The sequence below is a fragment of the Pyxicephalus adspersus genome, chromosome 6 (genome assembly GCF_032062135.1).
Source record: "Pyxicephalus adspersus chromosome 6, UCB_Pads_2.0, whole genome shotgun sequence".
Lineage (NCBI taxonomy): Eukaryota > Metazoa > Chordata > Amphibia > Anura > Pyxicephalidae > Pyxicephalus > Pyxicephalus adspersus.
This window is the reverse complement of record NC_092863.1, coordinates 40,967,101-40,993,861: the sequence shown is the minus strand read 5'-3', so window position 1 is coordinate 40,993,861 and position 26,761 is coordinate 40,967,101. Positions and strand designations below refer to the sequence as shown.

Here is a 26,761-nt window from a genome sequence, read left to right as displayed (position 1 = left end):
AAGGAGAGCACATATCATTAGCTGGACATCTGCTGCAAGATTGATGGCTGGATGGCAGGCTATGTTTGTACCTTCCAATCATATGCAAATCACCTGATCATCAGCCAGTGCTATTGTTGATGGTGCCTTCAACGGGTAAGTTATCTGCAAATAGCACCCAGTCCTTGTGCTTTGTAGAAGAAGTGATTAAGGCTAACAGTTCTTATTTCCTCCATCTCCATCTTATTTTTCTTTTATGGCATGTAATCAGGCTGCATGCTGATGTTATATTTTAAAACTGACCTATAGCTCAATGGCTTTCTTGACAGGTTCTAACAAACTGTTCAAAGACTTTGCGTTTAGATGACAAAAGAGGTGTTATCTAAGCAGGGCTTACCATTCTTAATAAATTCATTATCACTGAGTAATTTATCTTTATGACAGCCCAATGTGCTAAGTTTATTTAATGGCTTGTTATTTAGGAGTTAAATGCTAATTAGAAATAATATTTGCGTTCCTGTGAAACAATGCCACATTTCATTAGGAATATTTATGACACTTCCACATTTTACAGATAGCTTATGTCCGAGGGTCTTGACTCATTTCGTTTTTGTTAGGTGTGTTGTATGTATGGCAGACATATGCATCGGTGTGCTATTTGTTTAATATTGTTGACAGGTTAAACTCATTTTTTCATGGCTTATTAAAGTGAGAGACTTCAAATTTTATATAAAGCAGTGGATAAAATGACTGATAGGGTTGATACCAGCCCAATCTTTGAAACCACTGTCCGGTTCAAAACCTCTCCCCATTGACAGTCAGTTTTCATAAGTTTCTGACACCATGTTTCTGAAGTTTGTAATCTGGCCCATCTAGAAATATGTGGTGGTCACAGTTGAGTGGCTTATAGCCTGCTCTTGGGCTGCTACTAAAGCTATGTACACACGTCCAACGGTTCTCACCCAATAATCGTCTCAGGGCCGATATCGGGCGAGAATCTGGCATGTGTATAGCACCCGTCGTCCATCGTACGATGGGCGACTAACGATCTTAATGCAAGTGAAGGGGGAGAACGCGCAGCAGGGTGCCGCTTCGACGCTCCCCCCCTCCCCTCTGCATAGAGCAGAACGGTGCTGTATGTACAACACTCAATCATGCATCGCGCTGTGCTAGTCGTTGGAAAGGATCGTTAAAGATCTTTTCCAATGAGTATTATTGCACGTGTGTATGCGGCTTTAGAGTTGGTGTCCCACAGACAAGGCACCTAATCTCTAGCTCTCCATAGTCCAAGGTTTCCCAAAGGTAGGCTTGACTACTCAATGCAGAATAAGCATCGCTGCCTACCTCTTTTTCCCTTTTCAGTACCCTCAAAGTTTGTAGTACTTCACTCTTTTCCTGAGTATTGAACCACCCTGTTATAAGCTGGTAATGTTAAAAACTGCCACTATTTTACCTAGTGAATTATACCTGAACCACATTGGGTTTTCCAGGTTTAAAATTTGACCACCCTTATGGTCATTCAGGAATCTGTATATTCATATACTTCAGTAGTATTAAGCTTGACGTTTCAGCTTCTGGTGCATGCTGGAAAATTAAACCAATGTTTTTTTAGATCTCTCTGAGAATCTATGGTTGAGATCTCTGTTTCTAAGTTCCTGGGTGTGAACATAGTAGGTTAATTTGAGGGGACTGATTCTGCTATTTGGATTTGTGATAAAGAAAGTGATAAAGAAATCTGGAACTTGCATACCAACAAACGGAAAAGGTGCTTTTTGGAAATTCTCCAACCAACGGCAGACTTTAGTTATATATTTCTTCCTTAGGTTGTTCCTTTACATAAAAAGTGGTTAGTTCTACTAGACCTCTAGAATCCTCATTGGGTTGCATAGCCACATATTTGATAAGTTCCAGTTCCAGAATTGGGTCTCCGATTCCCTATTATTTGAGTAAAGCACAAGAGGGGTCTTCTATGTATCATATATATTTCCCCTGAAGAAGCAGGTTCATCCTGCGAAACATGTTGGGAATTTCCATCACCTGGATATTAGGATCACCTAGATTTGACTCCATTCTTGCTGACTTTGTTGCCTTTTCTGTGATTTTTTTATGTATTGTGATACTTCAAAAAAGTTTTGGTTTTATAATATATATTTCAAATACATTTTTTAATATTACTGTGCCACATAACTTTTTGGTTTACTGGAAACTCTCTTCCTTTGGGTATACTGTTGTAAACCCATTGTTTTGGTTTTGTAGAATTTAGGGAGGTGGCAATCATTATTTTCCAATTCATTGGGGGTTCTTACATATTGTATTAACACAATGTAATTCATATATATGAGACATTATGAAGATTACCACAAAAGGTCTACAGAAGAACATGCTAAGCCTCCAGGTGGGCAGGAACAGAATTGAGAATTTTGTAAAGGAGATTGCATTATCCATGACATTTTAAAATCCGGAGGAAAACTTGACCAACCAGTGCCCACATATAATGAGATATAGCATTTAGATGGACCTATTAGTCTTTACAGGTCTCTAGGACTGCAGTAGGAATACCTCCTCATCATCCTCCTAAACGTTACAAACTGACAAAATCAGAGAATGAACTCTTGTCACCAGTGTGCACGAACATCTGCTCTGGTGTATGACTGATTTCATCCAGTACATCAGCGAAAATAGTCATCTAATCAGTTTTATGATGTCCACATTTTCAGCCAGATATGGGGATGGTCTACCTTTTATGGTCAACTTTAGGAAATTAAAGCTAAAGGATTTTAAGGGAAAACCTATTGTATAGCTTAGAATACTTTGATCACTGTTGTTTTTTAGCTGTTCTGTTTCTCTTTACTTCCTATTCCGTCAGGAACCCATCAAATAGAAAGGATGTAAGAAGAAATATTTTAAGTATAAACACAGGCAGTATTAGTAATTTGTCTTAGGTCCTGCTCTTCCACAGTTCGTGATCCCTAGGTGCCTTCTTCACTTTTACATTGGTTTTAACTTGGACTGCTCTATATGCCTATCAGGTGGATTTCCCAAACAGCTGACAATAACAGAAATGTGATATTTGTTATTATATATATATATATATATATATATATATATATATATATATTAAATATTTTATATTTTATAAAATATATATTTTAATAATTATCTATATAATTATAAATAATAGATCACTATTGTTCTCAAATTTTTCAAATCTGATAGCCTTTATTTTACTGCTTTATTCACTGTACTACATTTACCATAAAGTAGCAATCTGCAGCTCCATTGACTTAAATCAGTTAACTCTGACTTAAGTCACTTAATAAGGTGTTTGAATAAAAGAAATACCACTGATCTGCTGCTTGGCACTGTTCATAAATAGTACATTTACCTTTTGCTTACCAGTTTATTCTTGAACTAGCAATCATTCAATAAAGTGACAATTGTGTCAGCTAATCACCACTTATAGGATTGCGGCATTCATAGTGCAGTTATTTTAGTAAAAAAAAAAAAACAGCACTTTCCTGGCAACCTGAATGATTGCCCTTTAGTAAATGTGCTCTATAACCTAATATACACAAATCATAACAAATAAAGATGTGTTTGAACATGCAGATTTTATACAAATTTGTTTTGCTGTTAGTATGCAGATTCATGTTTCAATATATCAAATTATTATTTTACATTTTTAGTGTGTTTGAATATTGAAAAAAAACGTTCTGCTGTATCCCAGAGCAAAAACATTTTTATTTCATTCAGAAGATGAACTAAAGAAATGACCAGGACTCCCACTAAATGCATATCACATATTCACTATTTGACCATTACATCATCGCATTACTTAAAGACTCATTATGTTTTGTGGCCCAGCACAGGTGCCTTTCTCATGGATCACTATGTCTCTTTTAGGAATTGGTCCACCAGAACACAGGCATTCTTTGCATTATATAATTCTATGTTCATATCTTCTTACCTGGTATGGCACCATCCACTGCACTCATTCAATTACAATATGAATAACCATTCATTACTACATAAGTACTGTCAAGAGTAAGTTCTAAAATCAGCTTTCTGTATTTAATTTAGTTATGTATTCAATCAAATCTTTTATGTATTTTTCAAAGGTATCATTATGGTGGTCTCCCGTTATTCTCTCCACAGCATGGCTTGGTTAACAAAGGGCAATCTAATTATACAATCTCTGTACAACCTATTTAAGGTTTACCAACTCTCTTTAATAAGATGTTCTACTTTTACAATTCAGTTATTGTTTATACAATCAGGAAGGCTCCACCCAGTTGCTGATAGATATAAAGTTTATGGTACAATCTATTTGTGTGTCCAGCCTAAAACAAACCTTTTCCTATCCAGTATACAGCACCCACGTTAGTATACTGTCTATTGGCTACCAGAAATGTCAATATCAGGGCCCACATGATGTGGTGGGTCTCCCAGGGTCTCACACACTTTAAGCTGTTATGTCAAGAAATAGCAACAAGTTACCTGGCCCTAAAACCAGCTTCTGATCACCAATATCCAATACAAAAGAGGATTTAGAAAAGCTTTTAAGCTAAGATTTAGAAACTTTTGTTTGTGAATGGCTGTGAATAGTTGGGATCAGGTGAGAGAAGGGGACATTGCGATTATCTTCCAGGCATTGGGCTTTATTTAATTCCTAATTCTTCTTAATTTATATTTACATTTTCCTCAAACCTGTAAAGCATACTCCCCAGTCTCCCAGCCTAGCATCTTATAAAGCATAAACAGAACAAAGGATGGATAGGAAGACAGCATCAACTAGTGCTGGCACATGGTAGAAGTGATTAGGCAACTAAATAGCCATTCTAATCCCTTTGACATATGATGTATGATCACATTGAATTTTAAGACAAGCTCTCACAACCTTGTGACCTAATTTTAACCCCCATGACTGATGATTGGGTTTCTAGAATGACAGTCATGACATTCATGACATATAGGCCCTGATTTATGAAAGGTCTCCAAGGCTGGAGAGAATACACATTCATTAGTGAAGCTGGGTGATCCAGCAAATCTGAGATGGATCTGGTCCAGGATTCAAAATGTTTGCTAGCAAATAGCAAATGATTTTTAAAAATCCATTCCATGTTTTTTGGATCACCCAGCTTCACTTCTGAAAGTGGATTCTCTCCAGCCTTGGAGAGATTTCATAAATCAGACCCATAGTATGTGTCCTTGGCAGTTGGTAAGCAAATCAGGTTTTACTGGTGCAATTATTTAACACACAGAGTTTGCTGTCTGAAGCAAGAGAGCATAGGGATGACCTGTCATTGTGCTGCAATTCTTTTGTTATCCAAATACAGGCTGCAACAAGTCCTTGGCCCAACACTTTTTGCTTTAACTGTACAAGAATATGTTTAGGTAATTTTTCTGGCCTGTCAGCCAATAGCATGTTCGATAGCTAAACAAATGTACATATCCTTTAGAAGGTAAGACAATTCACATATATGTATTTTTGATGTATATTTAGCTTCTTGCCTATTATTTTACATCAATAAATTCACAAAAATTTCTAAGATTGCTTCCCTGCAGCACAGTGAAATTTAACAGGCTTTACTTTCCAACTACTTTATTAACTTGAATACCATTTTCAACTTTTTGTTTTTGAAATTGTTTGTGTTCATGTTTGCCATCTTAGTGTTCTGCACCTAATTATGCAGCTTGAGCAGCTCATTTTCTGCATTGTGTAGCATTAGTCATACTATTCAATGAGAAATCATTTTCTTGCATGATAATGTTGTGTTTTTGCATGTAAAATGAATACAAATGCCTAAAATGCAAAAATTGCTCATTTCTAGGAAACCCTAGCTGCTCTGGATGAAAGGAAACACACAAATCCTTTCAGCTAGGGTTTCTAGGAATTCCTTGAACAATGAGCAATTTGTGTCTTTTGGGTCAGTTTAACTGATACTAATATTCTTTTTGGCTATCTTAAAGGGTGGAAATACTCCCAGTGGCCAACAATGAGAAGCATGGAGCTGCGTCCTCCCCTCCACTTGGCCATTTAGTGATCTGGTAAGACAGATGTCACAAATATACATCAGAGGACAGCAGGACAGATTTACCCCTGCTGGTGACTCATCTTCTCATTTTGTCCTAGTGACCACTGTCACCAAGATAAGATAAGTAAGTAAGTAAGTAAGTAAGTAAGGGGTAAATCACTTAAAGGAGAATGGCTGCTTATGTGACTACTGTCTAAGAACAGAACTTACCTGACTTTGTAGAGTATTCTTTTCACTGTGGCAATTCCAGAACAAGACGTATTGTATTGGAATATCCTGGAAGCTGTACAAAAAATCTCTACATTCCTTTTTCTATCAGTATTCCATCAGGTCCATTGGCATTAGAGGTCTTGTTTGCCCTCTTCTTCCTTAAGCCGTGGGCAGATAGAACACAAAGTAAATTGAACACATATTATCCAATGTAACTAATTCTAAAAGACTGAAAATACTGTAAAGAAAAGAAAGTCATTGAAAATGGTACACAGCAAATATAACTTAAGGGGTTTTTACCATTCCTAGATTTATCAAAATGAAAAATGAAATTTAGGTAATTTCTGTTTCCTTAATTTATTACAAGACATGTAACTGGCAGGTGATTTAAAAAACAATGTAATGAGAAATCCAGGATATAGTACAATGCTTATAGCTTTGTACCGTTTATTTAAAGCTAAAATATAGTCAAGCTTTACTCTTTTTTCTTATAGATTTGTCACACCACTATTACTTCTAGAAACAGAATCCTTTTTAAAAATGTGTACTTGAAAAGGTTAAACTCAGTTTCATCATATCATGGAGGCTGAGCATTCTTGCTTGGAGGAAAATGGTTCTTGATGTGCTAAGAGAAGAAGATAAGTTTCTAATTGCTGTGCAAGTGAACCAGACTCCCTATGACAGATGAAATGACGGCAAGGGTAAAATTATTTATCTCCAAGTTGTACAGCTCTCAGAATATATGACAATGTTGCTGTTCCCAATACTACTGACAGTTGTAGGGGAATTGTGATTTTTTACACAGATGATTATTACAGCACTGATAAATTGGTAGTGGGGGGGTTGAGAAGGTTGAGGTGCAAAGGTGCAAAGGAGCAAAGCAATGGATTGCTAAAGTAAAGAATATACTGAAGCTTTAAGTGGGCTTTTAGGCAAGCAATAGCTTTAATATGATTGGGTCACATTTACCCCTTTCCTGTTTAAATAAATGATACCATTTACAAAACATTACCAAACAGCATATGGTTCATTAAAGTACACAGGTTTTAGTATTATTCAGCTTGTACTATAAATGGCTTTGACTGACACCAATGTGTTTAGCAAAAATAAAAATATTTTGGAAATATCAGTGCACATATGTGGTTGATGATTCATCCACAAAGTTGTATATTTAAATGTGGCTGAAAATCTGCAAGCTGTATAAATATAGTTATGCCTAAATATAAATTCACATAATTAAGATAACAGATACATACTTGACTTTGTTTGGTTAGGGTAAAATATTGAATTTCTTTTGACAATGTTTTATAAATTCTACCAATGATTCACCCCTATTTTGAAACTTAAGTGAAGCTGTGACTTATTATTAAAGAGGCTTATTTATTACAAGTGAAGAGATGTTTTTCTCTAGGGTCCGCTTACATTTGCATTGTTTTTGCTGTAGGGTATTTATTTCTCCAGTGTGGTGAGCTCAGGGGCTTCCTATAATGTGTTATCTGGCAGCCCAAAATTCTGTGGGCTGAATCAGAGATGTCACATGGGCTGGCCTTGCATGTTTGTTGGCTAGCCAACCTTTTGGAACTCACGGACTCCGGACAGCGCATGTGCGGGGAGCCTTGTGTGAAAGAAACTTCCCCTCAGAGTGATGTCATGATGCTAGATCCCGCTCACTCTCCCATCGCAGGTCTGAGGGAGGCACAACCCGCCCACTGCCCTGAGCCTGTGATTTGCATGGGAGACATGGTCCACGGCTCTGGCCAGTACGCCCCCCCAAGTGGGGTCCTTCCCCTGACCCTGCTGGGGGTGCACCAGCCAGAGCCGCAGCCCACCTATCAGACAGAAACTAGTGGGCTGCGGATCGGGGGTTGGAGACCCCTGGACTAGCCCATCACTGTTTTTTTTATGGTTGGATGATACAAACTTTAGTAAATCTATCGCATTGGCATCTTTTTTGCCTGCACAAAGTGTACAGTGTGCTACCTTTTCCTAAGAGGGCTCACCAATGCTGATCTGGCTGCTGTCATTGATCTCACTGACCCCATCAGAGAGACCACCTAAACCTTCACTGGTATTAAGCCTTATGAATACCTCGAAATATATTGTGGGAGAAACAAAGACACATGACTTTCTGCAGGTCTGAACTGTAGTTATAAGCTGGTGCAGAGAAAATACAGGAACCTTTGATGAAAAGGATACAACTTTAGCTTGTTTCCACAGGTCCACGTAGATGCTGCTGGTTTTGGAGGATGTGCTATGGTTGGGTATTTCAACCCTCTGTTTCTCTGTTTCTGCAAGGAATCTTTGGAGTACATCTATAGGCTGGATTAGTGCGTAAGGTAAAATCTAAGTGCTATGCCTGGGACACGGTGAGGGTTCTGACTTGTTCTGTAAAAGGCTCAATTGAATGGAGCCATTGCTGGCCCACCTGTACTACCATCTCATTCTCCCACCTTGCGTAGGCTCAACCTACAATGTATTACTATAGATGAACATCTAGGTTTGTTTAACAACAATCATATTGAAGAACTTTGGCTACAAACTCATTAAAGTAAGTCAGAGCTCTGATTTTCCACAGAAAACATTAATCTGACTTTACAGCTGAGACAGGCCTTTCTATTTGGGATAACACACTATAACATTTTGTACAGAATTAGTTTTCATATACTGGGATTGTGTTTAGCTGGGTTTAGTCAATGTGTAAAAAAAACTGAATGTGAGACCTGCTTGTTCCTTGGATTCATTTGTCACATATCCCTGGAGGCTGCAGGCATGCGCAGAGGGGGCTCACACATGTGCAGCAAGATCCACACACTTTTTACATTTACAGAAAATTCACATCAATGCACAATGTGGGATCAGTGCGAGAAAACGGAAAAAATTGTGACGGACGATGTCTAGAAACAGGGTGGCTGTGGACTTGGCTCATGGAGGGATGGATGGCTTTACATCTACAATGGTGTTTTTATTTATTTATTCATTTTAATGAACGTCATGTTTAATGGGCTGCTTCCCTGTAAATTATAGCTAGCTGCCATCTCTCTCTGTGAACACAGCTCTCCAGCCATGTCTGTAGAATGAAGTGAAGACCAAACCATAAGACTCCATTCATTCTTTAGGGCAGGCCCCAGGTGTGTCCTCCATCTTCCTGTATACTTACTCCCGTAGCTTGGACTTCAGGAAAATGGCCGCCTACATCAAAACAACCGCATTATTCAGAGACATATTTTATGGCTAATTTCCCCACTGCCGCCAGGTCACGTGTAGTGGGCGGAGCTCCGGGCGCCCAATAGGCTGTGTGAGGTACCGGAAGTGTAGAGTGTGAGGGTACTGTATACAGGGGCAGCACAGAGCGGGGATAGAGCCGAATGACAGCGCCGGGGACCACTGAGTCAATACAGTGACGAGGAGTTCTGTGTGTGTACAGACTAGGGGAGCCTGGCAGCTGTATGTCATCTTCTCTTCCTGGTTCTATGTTATTACTAATGTATGGGGACCCAATCACTAAAATCGAATAAATGTGCATGTCATATTCCAAAAGCTGTCTATATATTTATATATAGACTTATCACACCTCTAATCTATACCTGGGCGGGAGTTTATAGGCCCATCCCCCAATCACTCTGCTCTCCCCCCATAGCAGCATGCTGCTTACACTGCTGGTAACTGATTGGGATCTTTGCTGCCCGCTACAGCAAGAGATTAGTAGATGTATTTGCACTTCTTTCAATGTGAAGGTTAATCTGTTTATAGTTTGCCTTCTCCCCTATCTCCATTCTTCTCATCACCATGCCTGTAACTTGTAAATAAAGTTTGTCTTCTGTCTGGGATATCAGGATCATGGCTGGTGGGTTGCTGTACATAGTGGGCAGGCATGTGGAAGGAGATACATGCTGCAGTGTTCTCCCCGGCCGCTTCTAGCTGGACGCACCGCCCGGCTCTTTTCAGCAACCACCCGGCTGGGTTTAGGAGGTTACAGATAGGTTGGCTCGCAATAAAGGGTCCATCACCTGCCTACAATTACTTCCCACCCGGCTTAAAAGAAGTTCTCGGTTGAACATTGATGTGAATATTATTGTTAATATTATTTTATGGGTTGTTGTCAGTCTGGAGGGTAAGGCGGCACCATATACATGAACATTGCCCCATGTGATGCTGAGCTCCTATAACAGAAAGACCAATACAATGAAAGTGTCATTCAAAAGTCGAATCAATGTCTATCCTATTATCCAATTACCCAGAATGCTTCTGATTTGTTTTTACTTCTAGTTCTGCTTACAGTAAGTGATATGTGCCCTGCATTTCTGATCATCAAGTATTTTCTGTACTTGCTGAAAGGTATTTTAGCCTAAAAAAAGGAAAACTAATGCAGCCACTAAAGACTAAGGACTGGATGTATATTGAGCTTCCAGTCTTTAGACCTTGCATAAAATGATCTCCTTGGAGTTCATAACCCTTATTGAAATGCGCTTAGAGACTGGCAAAGAGAAACAGTATTTCTACCCCATCTTCCTACAGCGGATGTCAAAGGGCCACTTCATGTGATTCTGCTAAAGAAGAGAATCTCATGGCGAGACTCTCCAGCAAAATGTTCCAGGAGTTCAGGAAATAGCCCAGTGCCCTTTACTCTTGCCTAGGTGAGCATTTCATAAACAGCTATAAGGTGAGTATTTGTAACAAATGTATTCCATTTTAAGTTGTATCTATTAGGTTGCACGATTGGTGGAACTTGGATTTCCTTGCTGATGTTCATTGAAACCTTTACATTCACTGGAATTTTGATATCAAAGCTTGTCCCCCTAGTGGCTGCAGTAAGGGATTTCCTGTAATGTACACTGGTCACCCAAGCTTACTATGTACTGGGTGAGCAGTCACTTGTAATTCTGTGCAGGAAGTGCTATTGACACTTCTAACAGTAGCTATTCCTAACTGGCTGAACATTTCAACTTCAGCGTTGCCTTCTCTTTGAAGGCTTTGTTTTAGCTCTCCCTGTCCTGCCACTGAGAACGTTTTACAATATAAGGGCATGAGATATGACATGGAAGTTCTCTGCTTTCCTGCCCAGCCTCATATACTTACAGGTGCCCTGCAGGATCCCATCCTTGACTGGCACTTCTTGGTGGAGCTTACAGGATCCCTCGGTGTTATCACAAAGGCAATATAAATGCTCAGCTTTCTAACCACATAATTGTTAAAGATTATACACAAGGAGAATAAATTCTTACAATATTATTTCTAGCCAGAGTTCTGTTCTCTGTACTTTAACATTGTCCTTTTACATTACAAGGTTTGTCACCAAACTGATATTTGTTTGTATACACCAGTGTTCCTGGAAGGATGGGAGATGGCGTATGGATGATTTATGTGGGATATTATTAACCTGTAGAGACTACCATTAGGTCTTGGGGAGGGTTAAAACACACCGCTGTATTTTATCATGTAGTAATGTGAATATTATTATTATTTTTTTTCACAGGGTGCCATGTATATGCTGGTCACTGTACTGGTGGCGCTGTTTATAACTCTGTTTCTAAAATGGTTCAAGAGCCGGAGTCTATGTCTAGATGCAAAGAGACTGGATGGCAAAACTGTCCTCATTACTGGTGAGTAAATAAAATGGCTCATTTACATTTATCTAAACTTGATCCAGGTTAGAACTTCATTGTACGGAAGGATTTTGAAGCAAAGTTGGTGAAGAGTTTGATCTGTTTTCCTGCTTTACTTAGTCTTTGGATGCCTGTTAGTCCTCAGTGTTCATATGAGAGATCTTTACCCAATAAAAATGCAACTCCTATTACAAATGACACAAATTATTATGAAAATTATAATATTTATTACAGTCTGAGTTGCCATCACATTTCTGTTGCAAACATTATAGGATTGTGTCTAAAAACAATAGAGGCATTCCTTCTTCTGACATTTCCAATATTGCAATTATTCTCATTTAAACAGACCTATCATGACACTTATAACATCATCTAAGAGGGTGGATAACCTTTTTACATAATGAAAAAAATCTCTATTCTGGAGTACATCTATTCTGTCTCCAGCTGCTCCTGCGCATGCCCAGGAACGGCTTTCTCAATTATGTATATAAAAAAAAAAAGTGCCAATCACAAATATGCAGTGAGATTGGCACTTTTTTTTCTGGAGAAAACTTCACCGGATCTCGTGCCTGCACAGTGCCAGATTGGGTGAGGTAAGCAGAAGGGAAAAGAAGATGGACAAAGATGGCTGTGTCTGCTGGTTCCTCTGCGCTGGAAGGCATGGAAGGCATTTCGGAAGTAAAGGTAAGTGTATGTTTTTAAGCTGGCTTCACTTCCTACCTTAACAAGTCCTTTCAAATCTTTAGTTCATTTCTGAAACTAACTAGAATATCCACAGGGATCTCTTATCGCTACAGTGATACACTACCATTTCATTCGTTTGTTGTTAAATACTTCACCAGACAAATGTGATAGTGAATGACTAAATGCTATATAGGCAAAAACTTTTTTTGTACAGTTATGAAAGGCTAATGTACACATTGCAGAATTGTCCTGATTTCCTGTCTGATGAAACTGTTAACAGGAAGTGAAGGGGGGAATCTTTCAGAGTACTGGGTAGCAGTAAAAAATCAACAGGGGCTCAACCTTTCCCTGTTTTTACAAAATATAAAAAAAAAGTTTTGGGCATTATTTCTATTAAAAAAACATCTGCCAAAAAAAGCTTCTTTAGCCTATGCACCAAAATTATTTTTGTACTAACTCACTGCCATACAACTTTACTTTTCCTTTGTGACTTTATTTTACCTCTGCATCGTTGATACCATATTATACAGCTGGTAGCATACTTTTTTTTCTTTTAAAAAGCTCTATAACCACTGGCCAGGAGGACATTATTGTTCCCTATATTAAATGACCACTTACACAGTAGCAGCTTTCTTTGTTTAAAATAATAAATGTGGGCAAAGAACAGCCGGGAGAGTCTATAGGTGCACATGCATGCTTGTACTTCTTAGTCCATAAGATGTTTTTTTCTGACATTACCTTTAGAAGCAGCTCCAGCTTCTGGTACTCTTCATGTTATGTTCAAAAAGTAAGTATAAAAGCTGTATTTATCTGCTTAGCCATAGCTTGTTTTTAAGAACGTACAGGAAGCAAAAAAAAAAGGAGACAGGCGGTGTTTACAAGATAGGATGAAATTCAGGATCTTTTAAAGAGCAAGTGTGGGCCTTGCCTAATCATTAGTGGTGTTTTCATGTAAAAATAAGCATCTGGCATGGCACTGAATTTACATCATATGCCTAATACTACAGCATGTGACCAACACCGGAGATGGAGAAATGTGCAGCCTAGGGAGAATAAAATGATATAATATATTTTTACTCTTAGCTAGCAGATATTTTACAAGGTCCATACAGCCTAATGTTTTATTGTCTCTTTTTATTTTACTCTATTATTTCTTTTATAGGGGTTAAGTCTCAGGTCTATAACTTCTTCTCCGAGCAAAATACAGTGTTTAGTAATATTGATTGTAAGCTCTTCAGGCCAGAGTCCTCTTCTGACACTCCTGTGTCACTGTCTGTATCTGTCTGTCATTTGCAACCCCTATTTAATGTACAGTGCTGCACATTACTGGTACTATAAAAAACCTGTTTATTATTAATAATAATACCTAAAGGGTAACAGAATAGAGGAACCCTCCCCCCCCCCCTTAAAGTTGTAGACTTTAAGTTACTGCCTTAGATCAAGAATTCATATTACTTAGTCAGATATGATCTGCATCCCTGTGCCTGGTTAGTGCACCAGAAAGTATGAAGGACGTCTTGCTAGTATGACAGCCAGGCAGCATAATCCTTATATTTCCTTGGAACAAGATATCATTTGTCACTATTGATGTGTAATCATGTATTGGTTTAGTTCTTTATTCCCTAGTGGTAATGTCTGTATTTGTGGGATAGTTATTATTAATAATATTATTATAAATAATAATAATAAGCAGGATTTAAATAGCGCCAACATATTACGTGGCGCTGTACATAAATAGGGGTTGCAAATGACCGAGAATACAGACAGTGACACAGGAGGAGAGGACCCTGTTGTGTTTTTTCCTTTTGAGAGTTTATAATGCTAAGTTTTGGAGGCCGGTTGAAAAAAGACGTAAGTCCATCAAGTTCAACCACTAGGCAAATAAACATGTTCCAGATACAAAACCCTATAAGACATAGTTGGTTCAGGCAAAAAAACCCTGGTAGGATTTGCTTCAACAGGGGAAAAACATTTCTTCCTGATTCCATGAGGCAATCGGATGTTCCCTGCATCAACAGTCACTGTTATTTTTTACTTTGAATCCTTAATACCCAGTTTGTACAGGGGCAGGATTATGTCTCGATCTCTGCAGTCTATTCCTCTTTTAATACAAGGAAGTACTTTACTAGCTTTAGGTATTGCAGCTTGGCATTGCATGCTGTTATTAGGTCTATTCTCTACCAGAACCCCCGGATCCTTTTCCATTTCTGACTCCCCCAAATGTACTCCCCTAGACAGTATGAAGCATGCATGTTGTTAGCTCCCAAGTACATAACTTTACATTTATCTATATTAATGTGTCATTTGCCACTTGGCTGCCCAATCAAACAGTACATCCAGGTCTGCTTGTAGATTATAGACATCCTGTATGGACTTAATTCCATTACATGATATAATTTATAAAGATGTTAAACAGTAAAGGTCCCAAAACTGAACCCTGGGGTACACCACTAATAACCTTAGACTATTCAGAGTATGAATTGTTAATTACAACTCTCTGGATGCGGTCTTTAAGCCAGTTCTCTCCATTTACAGATTGAATTTTCAAAACCTATTGACCGTAACTTGCATATTAACCGTCTGTGGGGTACTATGTCAAATGCTTTAGCAAAGTCCAAGTATACTATATCAACTGCTACTCCACTGTCTACATGTTTACTTATTTCCTCAAAAAAACAAAGTAAATTTGTTTGACAACTTCGGTCTTTCTTGAAGCCATGCTGACTATTACTTATAATAATATTTTCTAGCAGAAACTCCTCTATGTGGTTCTTTATCAAACTCTCTAGGACCTTTCCAACTATGGACCTTTCCAACTATTGGCCTTATGCCAATCCATTGGTACCTTGCCAGTGACTAGAGAATCTCTAAAAATAGAAATAGTGGCTTTGAAATAACTGAGCTCAGCTCCTTGAGGACACGTGGATGTAATCCATCAGGTCCTGGTGCTTTGTCAACCTTAGTTTTTCCCAGCTGGTTCTCTATCATATCAAATCTAAGCCATTGTGACCCATTTAAGGCAGTGACATTGCTCTTATGAATTTGGATATAAGCTCTGCCATTTTCCTTTGTGTACACGGACTTAAACAAAAGTTAGTAAATCTGCGTTTTCTTTATTCCCACTTAACAACCCATCCTTTACCAACGACATCCTTTAAGAGGCCTACATGTTGATCTTTTTGCTATTAACCACCTGGGCGTTACACTGATGTCTAGATTTCTGTGCCAAAAGCTGTACACTGTTTTTCATAAAAAATTTTTTAAATTGTAGACCTGTAACTTACAGAAATATGTCCGAACAAGGGTCTAGTAGATATCATGAATATAAAAAAAAGTTTGAAACACACAATCATGTAAAAAAAAAAAAAAAATTTTTAATAAAATTAAATAAAAAACACAAAAATCAGCTTAAACAAGAATACATAAATAAATCAAAAATACTGAAAATGCAATAATTCGGTATACTGTATAGTAATATATTTTTCTAAAACACCTCCCTAGTGTGGTAAATATTTTATATTATTTTGTATTGGATTGGATACAGGACTTTGTATTGAATCCAATACAAAATATTTGAATTTCCCGCTACGACCCCCATCGACGGGCGCGCACATGGACATCATCAGGAATCGCCGAGGGACGCGTACGCGAGCGCCGGGTGTTCTAATTCTTTCGGAACTTCTTCGGAAATTTATTTTAGATTGTAGGCTATAATTCACCGAATTACTCAATAATTACTTATAATTCACCGAATTACAACGAATTACCGCATAACTCACCAAAATATGTCCAAAATTTTATAAATGTAATAATAAAAAAATTTTTTTAAAACATAAAAAAAAATCTTTAAAAAAAAATATCTTTAAAAAAAAAATAGTGTATATTGTAATGTAATTGTACAGTAGCAATGTATGACAATCGGATTGCAATACAACGTTTGTTTAACCACCTTACAAAAGTTCGGGTTTAACACTTTTTGCAAATGTTATTACCCCGAACCAAGGTCGGGTTTACGGCCGGGTGGGTAATATATTTTTAAAAAATTTTGGGGTTTGCCTTACTTTCCTTTGCAATCTGTGTGTCATTTTGAAGTTTTGCACATTTTATCTCCTTTTTACATCTTTTGTTATATTCTTTATAGTTTTCAAAAAATGAAGGTGATCCTGCATTTTTATATTTTAGAAATGTCCTTTTCTTGTTCCTTATGGCTTTTTTTAACATCAGCTGTGAGTCACATAGGTTTTAATTATAGCCTCTTAAATGTATTACCCATTGGAATATATTTTTCGGTGTGCCTTTGTAGAACAGACTTGAAACATTCCCACTTCTGTTCTGTGTTCTTTGAGGACAATATTGTCCCCCAAAATTTGTCCTCTTAAAATTAAATGTTTTTATCTTTCCTGTTTTTGCTTCCTGTTTACAGATTACATTAATTTAAATCATATTATGGTGACTGCTACCCAGATTCTCTTTTATTTGCACATGTGTTATAAGCTCTGCATTGTTAGAAATAACTAGGTCCAGCAGAGTATAATTTCTGTAAACTGTACCATAAAATTATCTTGTATTAAATTCACAAATGTCCTCCCTTTTGCTGTTCCTGTAGTGCCATTACTCCAGTCAATGTCAGGGTAGTTGAAATCTCCCATGATTAAAACACTTCCACTTTTTGCTGCCTTTTCTATCTGTGCTAGTAGTTATTCACAGAGCTAAAATAAACATCAATGTATGCACTAAGGTTTCTACTTTCAATTCTTGTCCCATTTCAGCTGGAGATCTCATAGCATACAAATGTATACATAGTCTCTGCAACAACATTTATTTGTAAAGAACTCTAGGGACCAATGTGTATATCTAGACTGTCTTTTCCACAGAATCCAGGTGTAGGATCACATAACAAATCACTCTCAGGAGTCCCATTGGTTCACATAGTCAATAGGAAATGATTTTTCTTGTTGTTGTTCACTTTTGATGCATAATCCCCCTTAGGACCCATTCAGCCCAATGCAAACATGTTATTATTAATATTAATATTATTACTAAACAGTGTTTATATGACCCCTACATATTACGCAGCGCTGTACATTAAATAGGGAACCCATGCATTTGTTCTGAATGGCACCCCATTGTGTTGAGGCAACTTTGTCTATTCTGGGGTGTTAAATAAACAGGCTGCCTTACAGCGACAGAAGTTACCTAATGCTTGGTAGTGAAACACAGGACATAGTTGAATGACCTGGTCCTTAATGTGTTTTGGGTTCCATGTGTGTCTAGTTTGCATACGGAGTATTAGAGATGGTCAATGAGATGCAGAAAATTTGACATTTATGCATATCACATGCATTCCTAATGCAAATTGCACTGATTTAAAAATGAACCAACCCAGTTCTGCACTTTCAAAGTTTGACTTTAGCTTAAGTGAGATTTAGTTGCAGGCAGTGTATGTAAAAATCTGGAAGATTCCTTATTATTTATACAATTTCCTTTGTATTAAAAATAAAAATAATGTACGGATTTACATAACATCAGTTTTATATCTATTTATATTTTGAATCACCCAAAAATGAGTTTGGCAGACTGCTTATTTAATATTCCAGCTGTAATATGCAGTGTATTCCTCTTTAGTCGGAGATTTCATGGTGCATTTGAATCAGAGCGACATTTAGTAGCGCCGTTGCCAAGACTGTGTGAGGCTTATCATCTTTATTAAGAACATATTAATTTGACTTTAATCCACTTAGAGAGAATAAAAGTAAATGATCATTTTATTATATGGATGACCCTGCGTCTTTATCTTGATATGGGCATGTTTTCATCTCTCATTAGGCGTTCTCACTTCATTCCATGAATCTCTTGGCGTGTGCTACTAGAAGTGCGTATTTACAGAAGGCCACGCTGTGATTTGGCTTCTGCGCCTTGCAGAAATGCCAAATGACCAAAACTTTTTCCAAGAGGTGCATTTGTCCAGCTGAATGTTCAGTTGCCTGTAAAAGAATTACTAGAGACAGAGTTATAAGTAGCTGGATATTCAAAAGGAAGCTTTAGCAGTGCCACCTGGTCTCTGTGTGACTTCTGGCATTTCTTCAAAGCTGTATCAGTCCTGTCCACCCCCACAGAGGAAGTGGCATCTCCTGGCCTGGCTTCACTGCAGGCTGCTAGCTCATTATGCATGCCCGGTATTTTATTTAATTTGCAGGAACAAGATGAGGTTGTAGGACAGTTCTTCCATTTATTTTTTATTCTTGTTATTTTTTAAAAGTTAAAGGATATATAAACCCTAGAAGAGAAATGTATTATATTGCAGCATTAGGTGTGGTGTCTGCATTTTTTGTCAAATTCTCAGCAAGTTCAGCAGTTGTTCTGGGCAGAAATGCAGTGGCCTTAACTTGTCTGTAACCAAAAGCACAATCAGTGTATTTTTCCTTCTTTTTACCTGCACCTACTCATGCAATAAAGATAAAGAAAAACGTGCGGGATATGGTCTGTAGTACTGATATTTATACTTCACAAGAGAGAAAAAAGTCAATATTTACATTCAGTGTAAGATGGGGGTAATATGCAAGTTGCATGGCCAGATGCTTTGTTGGTAGATGTTAGTGATGGGAAACTCAGGGTTTCTAACATTCCCTGTCTTTTCCTCTTCTGCAGTGAGAATCTATTTCTTCATGTAGGAACACTTTTCTTTCTCTGCACCCAGGCTGCATTCCTCACCCTTTTATTTGACTATTTCCTCTTTGTGCATGCATTTTCTCCTTTCTTCCTCTGCTCTTGCGTTTTGTTACAACATGCTCCTCTATGCCTGGCACTGATTTCTGACATCTCCGCACCAATACCACTTCATCACTACTAATCCATGTCCCATCCCCAATCACTGACCCCTCGTTGTCTCTTTATTTCTCTACGCTTTTTTGTCCTGTTACCAATGTTATTGAATCCTCTTTCTTTATTATATTTTTTAAATAATTCTCCTCCCACCATTTCAAATTCTGTAAATGCCTTCCTGTTTATTGGCATACTCTTCTCTTCATATACAAGAAGAGGAAACGCTCCTGTTTGGGAAGCCCACTGATCTGTGTATGTCCGAATGTGTGTCTATGTATATTTGTTTGTATATGTATAAAGTAACGTCATACTATTTAATTGTGCTTTACATAGTTATCACCAGAATTCCATGTGCTGCATACTATATGATCCAGACTGCTACACTGTACACACTCTGCCGTTTTATATATTCTCTGCACTACATACCTGTGTACCTTGTGCTGGATATTATATCATTCTGACTTCTGCATTATATACACTGTGCAGTAGGTTATATGCTCATCACTGTGCAGATTGTGCTGTGCAAATATGTATATATATATATATATATATATATATATATATATATTCCAGACCTCTGGAATGCATACTCTGTGTAATACATCAAATACTCCATACTGCTCCAATTTCCCAACCAGGGTTCCTCCAGATGTTGCTAAAGTTTCCTTGTGCAATGAGCAATCTGTGCCTTGTAGGTCAGTTCAGGTGACACCAATAATCTTTTTGGCTATTATTTAATGTAAGAGGCATTCTTCCCACTGACCACCACACTAATGTACTGTGAGCACTAATATACTGTGGTGGTCAGCTGCGGGCGATGGTAATATTGTTAGGGGTTCCCCGATATTATAAAGGTTGAGAGGCTGATATATATTGTACAATGTATACTCCAGACTGCCATGCTGGATACATTCTGTAGCTGTACACTATATATCATTTCACTGTCTGTTGTCGTACTCTTCCAACACTAAATTACATACATCATCATGATTCTTCGGAGTGCATGTGTGCTGGTAAGAAAGAAAAAAAAGTTTATGAAATGACAGCTATAAATCATTTTGTTCTGTGTTTTATCTGGGTGATCAAAGACCAGCAAAGATTGGTCTACAGTCCAGAACAGGTCTGCAGCAACATTTTTTTAGAGATTTTAGTTATTTATGAAGAACCCACAAGTCCTGATATTGATGTATTTTAGTTTTATTCAGAATATATACTTTAATGTGTATTTTCCAGCAACTTTATTTTAGACTGATATAAATCTATAAAAATGCATATTACAGTGTTATGAGTTGGGTACATTGGGTCTGATATATTAAAGCTGTCCAAAGATGGAGAGGATGCACTTTTAACAGTAAATCTGGGTGATCCAGCAAACCTGGAATGGATTTCATAAAAGCTATTCGCTAGCAAATGTTTTCAACCCTAGACTAGATCCGTTTGAGGTTTGCTGGATCACCCAGCTTCACTGATAAAAGTGTATCCTCTCCAGCCTTGGAGAGCTTTAATAATTCAGGCCCAGTGTGTCTCAGTAACTTGATCTAACTCTGTGTAGATATCCAGATTGTGACTGGTTCATGGAACTGAAGGACCAGTTTGTGATACACTTTTAGGATGGTCGAATGTTTTTTAATGACCTTCCTATAACAAACATTTTATTAATGATGCCATGCCTCAAAAAGTAAATGTGTTTATTTATAAAACATAGGTGGAACTTCTGGTGTTGGAAAAGAGACCGCTATTGCTCTGGCGAGACGTGGCGCCCGTGTCTGTATCACAAGCAGTGATAAACAGAAAGGGGAGGCTGCTGTCAAAGAGATTAAGAAAGAAAGTTCAAGTGTGAATATTCAGTTTTGGTCTCTGAACTTGGCAAACCTGCAGAGCATACGTAATTTTTGCAAGGAGTTCCTAAAGACTGAAAAACGCCTTGACATCCTTATAAACCATGACGGTGAGTATGGAGTCAAAAATACCTATTGTTGGTTTCACTATTAATTTGGGTTTATTACAGTTATAGAAGTTTTACTGTTTTTCTTTGATTCTATATTTAAGAATCTTTGGATATATATACCTTTTCACTTATACAAGCTTATTTTATAATAGCATGCAGTATCATGTTTTCTTTTAATTATTACAATGTAAATGGTAATGTAACTGCCTTAAAAGAAGTCATTGCCCCCAAAGTATTCATTCCAAATTCATTTTCTTGAAATCGCCCTGAAGGAGCATGTGAAGGAATTCATTTAAATCAAGTAAATCTTTTAATATGGGTTCCTAATTGATAACCTTTCTTAACCACAGAATGAATGTATTTCATTATTTGACTGCTGCATTTATACGATTCTCCACTAGATGGAGTTGTGGATCTGGTTGCCAGGCACAGCATTGTCTACATCAGGGGTGTCAAACTCAAATACTCAGAGGGCCGAAATTAAAAAATTTAGACCAAGTCGGGGGCCAAACTTGAAATTTATTGAAAAAATGAGGAAGTTTACTACTTCATCCATAACTAACAAAAACAAACCCCTCTACACACACTTTAGGGTTGAAAAGACTAATTTCTATCTATCTATGTAGACTGTGTGTTGTTGAATTCGACACCCCTGGTCTACAGCATCTTCACCAATGACTGAATGTCACTAATAATGTCACATTAAGGCTGGGTGTACACGGACGTTTTTAAAAATGCATGTAAATGTTCCTACTGCGTTTATATGCGTTTTATGCACTTTTATTACCCTTTTAAAGCTTGCCTTTAAAATGCTGGAAAACGTCTATGCTGCGTTTTTAGCAAGTTTTCCCAAATTTATAATGCGCTTATGTTTCAAGTGCTTATAAACGTGGAAAAAAACGCTCCAATGAAATCAATGTAAGCGTTTACACGCATTTTCCAGCGTTAACCCTTCATTTTAATTTTTGAAACGTTGCAAGCAACGTTATAGATATCGCTCATAAACATACCTCAAGGAATCCTGGTGTAGATTAGCCGATTGGAACACACAGGAATTTCAAACATGGGCTTTTAAAGGTCAAGGTTAAACGCTGGGGAAAACGTCTGTGTAGACTAAGCCTAATGGAACACAACATATATTGTATGTATAAATATAATCCCAAAAAGTAAGACTTTTTATCAGTTGACTTTTTTGGTATTTAGGTAACTGATGTGTATTTTGTAAGCTAATCTGACTTTATGACTATAAAAATCCTATGTGTGTTTTCTGGTAACGCAAAGTAAAACACAGAAAAAATGTCACTTTATACTCCTCTTTCTTATGTAAATGGAATTCTGCTTGCTATGGGTTACTTCGATTTGCACTGCCTTGGTAAATAAAATTATTAAATTCTAAGCATAATTACTGCTGGTCCCAAGATATGGTCAGCCATGGCTATGTGTTCATTTTTTAATGGGGAGGAGGTGTTTTTGTTTCTTTATAAACTCGTTATCTTTCACTCATTATGTTTTTAGCTGTGGCTCATAATGATCAGAACAGTAAAAGAGAATATAAGTTGAAATTTCATGTGGGTTTTAATACAGTTAATAGGCACCAGTCACAGGATCAAGCAAATAGCTTTTAGAACACTAGGTTGATGAAATCTGGTTGGTTGCATTGGAATATTGCACACCATTGCTCATTGAACTTTTTAAACAAGCCCATTGATCATTTTTTTCAACACCGGCAGTCGTTTTAGAAGCGCGTGTTCATCAGGATGTGGGTTGGCAGAATGATGAAATTAATGGATAGCACGTAATTGAACAGCTTTATCACAGTGATATAGATAGCAAAGTTCTGTTAAAGAAAAATCTGTAATTATTTTTGGCTGCCATGCAGCCTATGTGTTGTAACTATTAATGGGCTTAAGAAAGTACACACAAAATCAGTTACTTCACTCTTTGATCCGTTTTAATCTGTTTCTTTCTAACATCTGGAAAGAAACTGTAGAACGGTAGCTGTTTATCATATGGATATGTTTCCTTTCCTGCAGTAATAATGTGTTGCAGTTCCGTTCCTGTTGGTTTGTTTTTATTTTGCATTTGATGTTGCATTTTTAAATTAATGATTAAAGATACACAAAGAAGGATGCACTCTAAGATGAATTGAGCTGCACATTTTCTCAGTCATTTACCTTTTACTCTAATTCACAGGCTGGCCAGCTTTGCTGGACTGGACAGAAAATGGATTTAGTATGTGTTTTGGAGTCAATCACCTTGGACCTTTTCTTCTCACCAATCTACTTCTAGACCGCCTCAAAAATTGTAAACCAAGCCGAATTGTCAACATCACTTCTAACCTTTACAAGTATCAAAAGCTGGACTTTTCGGACCTTAACTACAATATGGTGCCACTTTTCACATACTGCAGGAGCAAACTGGCAAATGTCTACTTTACCCAGGAATTAGCTCGGCAGGTGGAAAGGCATGGAGTATTCACATGTGCTGTTCACCCAGGTCAGTGTATTGTGGGATTTTTATTATTTTTATTACCATGAGTTTTTATGATAATGCTGCAGTAAACATCATTAAGAATTTTAATGTAAACTTGTATAAACAACACGATTTAGTTACCATAAAGGGGTAAAGTCGAACAGACAAAGGCACTCAGTATGCAAATGTCAACTTGCTGCGTGCTGCACGGGTGGTTAACTCATCCTGGCCTAGCCAGTAAAATTGGCTGAAGATCTAAACAAGAAAGAGAAGAAGGAAGAAAATGGTGGTCCCCCTGACATATCAGTCAGAGGGTCCAACTCTGCTTTAAAGCTCCTTATGTAGTCTGCATTTTTCAGTATGAGGATAGAATTCAGGGTTGTTCATTACTCTAAACATTGCATATGACATGAGCCTGATCTCCAACTTTGGAGTGTGAAGACACCAATTTCAAACTGAATGATTTGGTTTTTCTGTTTAACTTGGAATTTAAAAGATGTTCCAGTGCTTGGTTTTTTTGTACCTAATACAGCCCCATCACCAGAAATCTGCGGGGTGCAATCTTTCGTGATTATTTCCAGTGTCAAAGAGTGACAGATGAACAAACGAGTGCTGTACACATAGCGCTGTTCACATAGCGCTGTTCTGTTCTATGGAAAGTGAGAACAAGCCAGCTGCACTCCATTGTGCTCTCTTCCTTTCACTTGTAAACTGGTCATTCCCCATAAGTCATTTATGGATCCGTCCCAAAGGATCCATGAGCAACATTGGGAAACTGCTGTTTACTTGTCATCCGATGTGTATACATAGCCTTATGATTCACATACTGCTTGGTTAGAATCCAATCAGACTGCTTACCCATTCTGCTTAGTAAGTCTTCAATATTGTGAAGCCCAGATTTTAGAAAAGATACCAAATGTTTAATATATAAAGTGTGGTCAGGTATAATTACTCATTGTTTGCACCTAACTGAAAAAAGAATGTCAGGATGCAGCATTGTAAATGGTTAAACTCTGTATCCCCATCCTACATCTGTTGTGGAGCTTTTCCACCTTAGTTTTTGTTATTTTATTTATCTTGGCTTTTCCACATTAGAACCAATGAGGAAAAGGAGTCACATGGCCATCATTGATCTTTTTAATCCTGCTCTGCACTGCCTGGCAGAAGGAGTGAAATGAATGCATCACATCACTGCATCTCTCACTGCTTCAGTACTTGACATTTTTAAGATTTCATGTTTGTGTAATTTATTAATACACACAACCTTGCCCAATGCGAACAGCAGGAGACAGTGAACCAAATGCTGTCTGGTATATAATTTTACAGTACTGGGCACACTGCACCGCACAAGACAGCAGTTTAAGCATCCCTTCCATAACCTATATTGATCCTGTATAATTTTTTAATTACCAATTATTAAAAAAAAAAGAACAAGTCAGCTTTTCGCACCAAGCAACACAACAACTCCTAGTACATTAGTCCTAGGAATAATTGTGCACATGGAGATGGGGTGGGCTTACTCATTTACATAAAACAAGATCCACCTACTTGCACTTGTGATCAAACTAACAATAGATTTACAACATACCAAATGCTGCAGAAGATTAACAGAGAACACATGGAAGGGGCATTTTACAGCTGCCTATTTCTAACCCAGATGAAACTGGCTTTACTGAAATTATGTGCATAACATAGAACAAACATCTGTGATTTGTGAGTCATTGGGCCTTGTGGGAGCTGAACATCCACAGACAGGACACTTTATCGCAGTGACCTTTGAACATGTTTGGGGAGTCACAATTAGGGAGCAACACATTTTTCCACCAAGCAACAGAAGTGTAAACCTTTGAGACAAAGAAATGTAAAATCTGGAGTTCTGCTTTAAAGTATAAGTAAACCCTAACAATGAAATTTACATATTTGCACGGTTTTGTTATAGATGACATTTTTGTTCCTAGCTTATATTATGAAACCTTTCTCCTAACTTTATAACATTTTTTCTTTTACAGGCTACGTTGTTGGCGACTGGACATCCCAATTTTCAGTCCTGTTCCGCATAGTGATGTATGTTTTCACATCAGTGTTCTTCATCTCCTGCCAGGCAGCTACTCAGACTGTCATATACTGTGCTGTATCTGATGACATTCTCCAGCACAATGGGGGCTACTTCTCCAACTGTAAACCATGCATGTTACCACCACACGCACAGGACGCTGGAATAGCCAAAAAACTTTGGGAAGCAAGTGAAACAATGGTTGGTCTTACATCCTCTCCGAGGGAACATTTAGCTTCAAGAACACGATAGCACTGATATTATCAGGGATCCACAAAAACTTAATACCAACCCTCAAGGTGTGTGTTTGATATACAGAGCAAACATGGGAACAATCTGTGCCATTTGTTGGTACAGTTAATTGCAGCAAACAAATAAAGGAACACAGGTTTAGGAATTTATATCATTAATCTGGTACATTATCAATGCCTTTTATTTATCAGATTAAGGTTGAACTAGAACAAATACAAGCTGTTTTATAGTAAACCTAACACCAGTCTACAAATATACAAACCAAACATAGAAATAATTCTACATACAACATTGCTGCTTTAAAGTATCTCTATCTGAAAAATTCTTCTTTGGATTGAATACGGAGTACTTTTGCTGTCTATCCTCCATTGGGGACATTTTGCCTCACTTGCTGTCCCAGAGAAACAAGAAGATCCTTGAGTAAATCCCTGTAGCAAAGTAATTCTCAGGACAGGCGTCCTGATAGAATGATTGCCCCTCAGCTCTTCTGGAGATGAATCATGAAGTTTTAGATTTCCCATTACTTACACAGTGAAAGTGGTCACCAGGGCAGAGGGTGGATGTACCATTTCTAACCCTAACCTATAGGGCTGGTTGGTTCAACTTTTTTTATTTATTTAAAAAATGTGTAAAATTGCATGAATACATACTTTCAATGTCCAACTTAAGCAAGTCGGATCTGTTAATAAAATATTTAAATTTA

General features: G+C 37.6%; 1 protein-coding gene across 11 annotated transcripts; it reads left to right on the top strand.

Moving 5' to 3' along the window:
- Positions 1-26,761, top strand: LOC140333637 (retinol dehydrogenase 14-like). Of its 11 annotated transcripts, XM_072415446.1 has the most exons (7): positions 1-135; positions 5,950-6,138; positions 11,698-11,824; positions 13,256-13,298; positions 21,039-21,281; positions 23,475-23,777; positions 25,763-26,761. In XM_072415446.1, exons 3-7 carry the CDS (start codon positions 11,786-11,788, stop codon positions 26,056-26,058), a joined length of 924 nt encoding a protein of 307 aa, XP_072271547.1. In that variant the 5' UTR covers positions 1-135; positions 5,950-6,138; positions 11,698-11,785; the 3' UTR covers positions 26,059-26,761. The 11 variants fall into 11 exon arrangements, with proteins under 11 accessions (XP_072271547.1, XP_072271541.1, XP_072271548.1 ...); XM_072415440.1 differs by lacking the exon at positions 13,256-13,298; XM_072415447.1 differs by lacking the exon at positions 5,950-6,138 and having other exon boundaries at positions 22-135.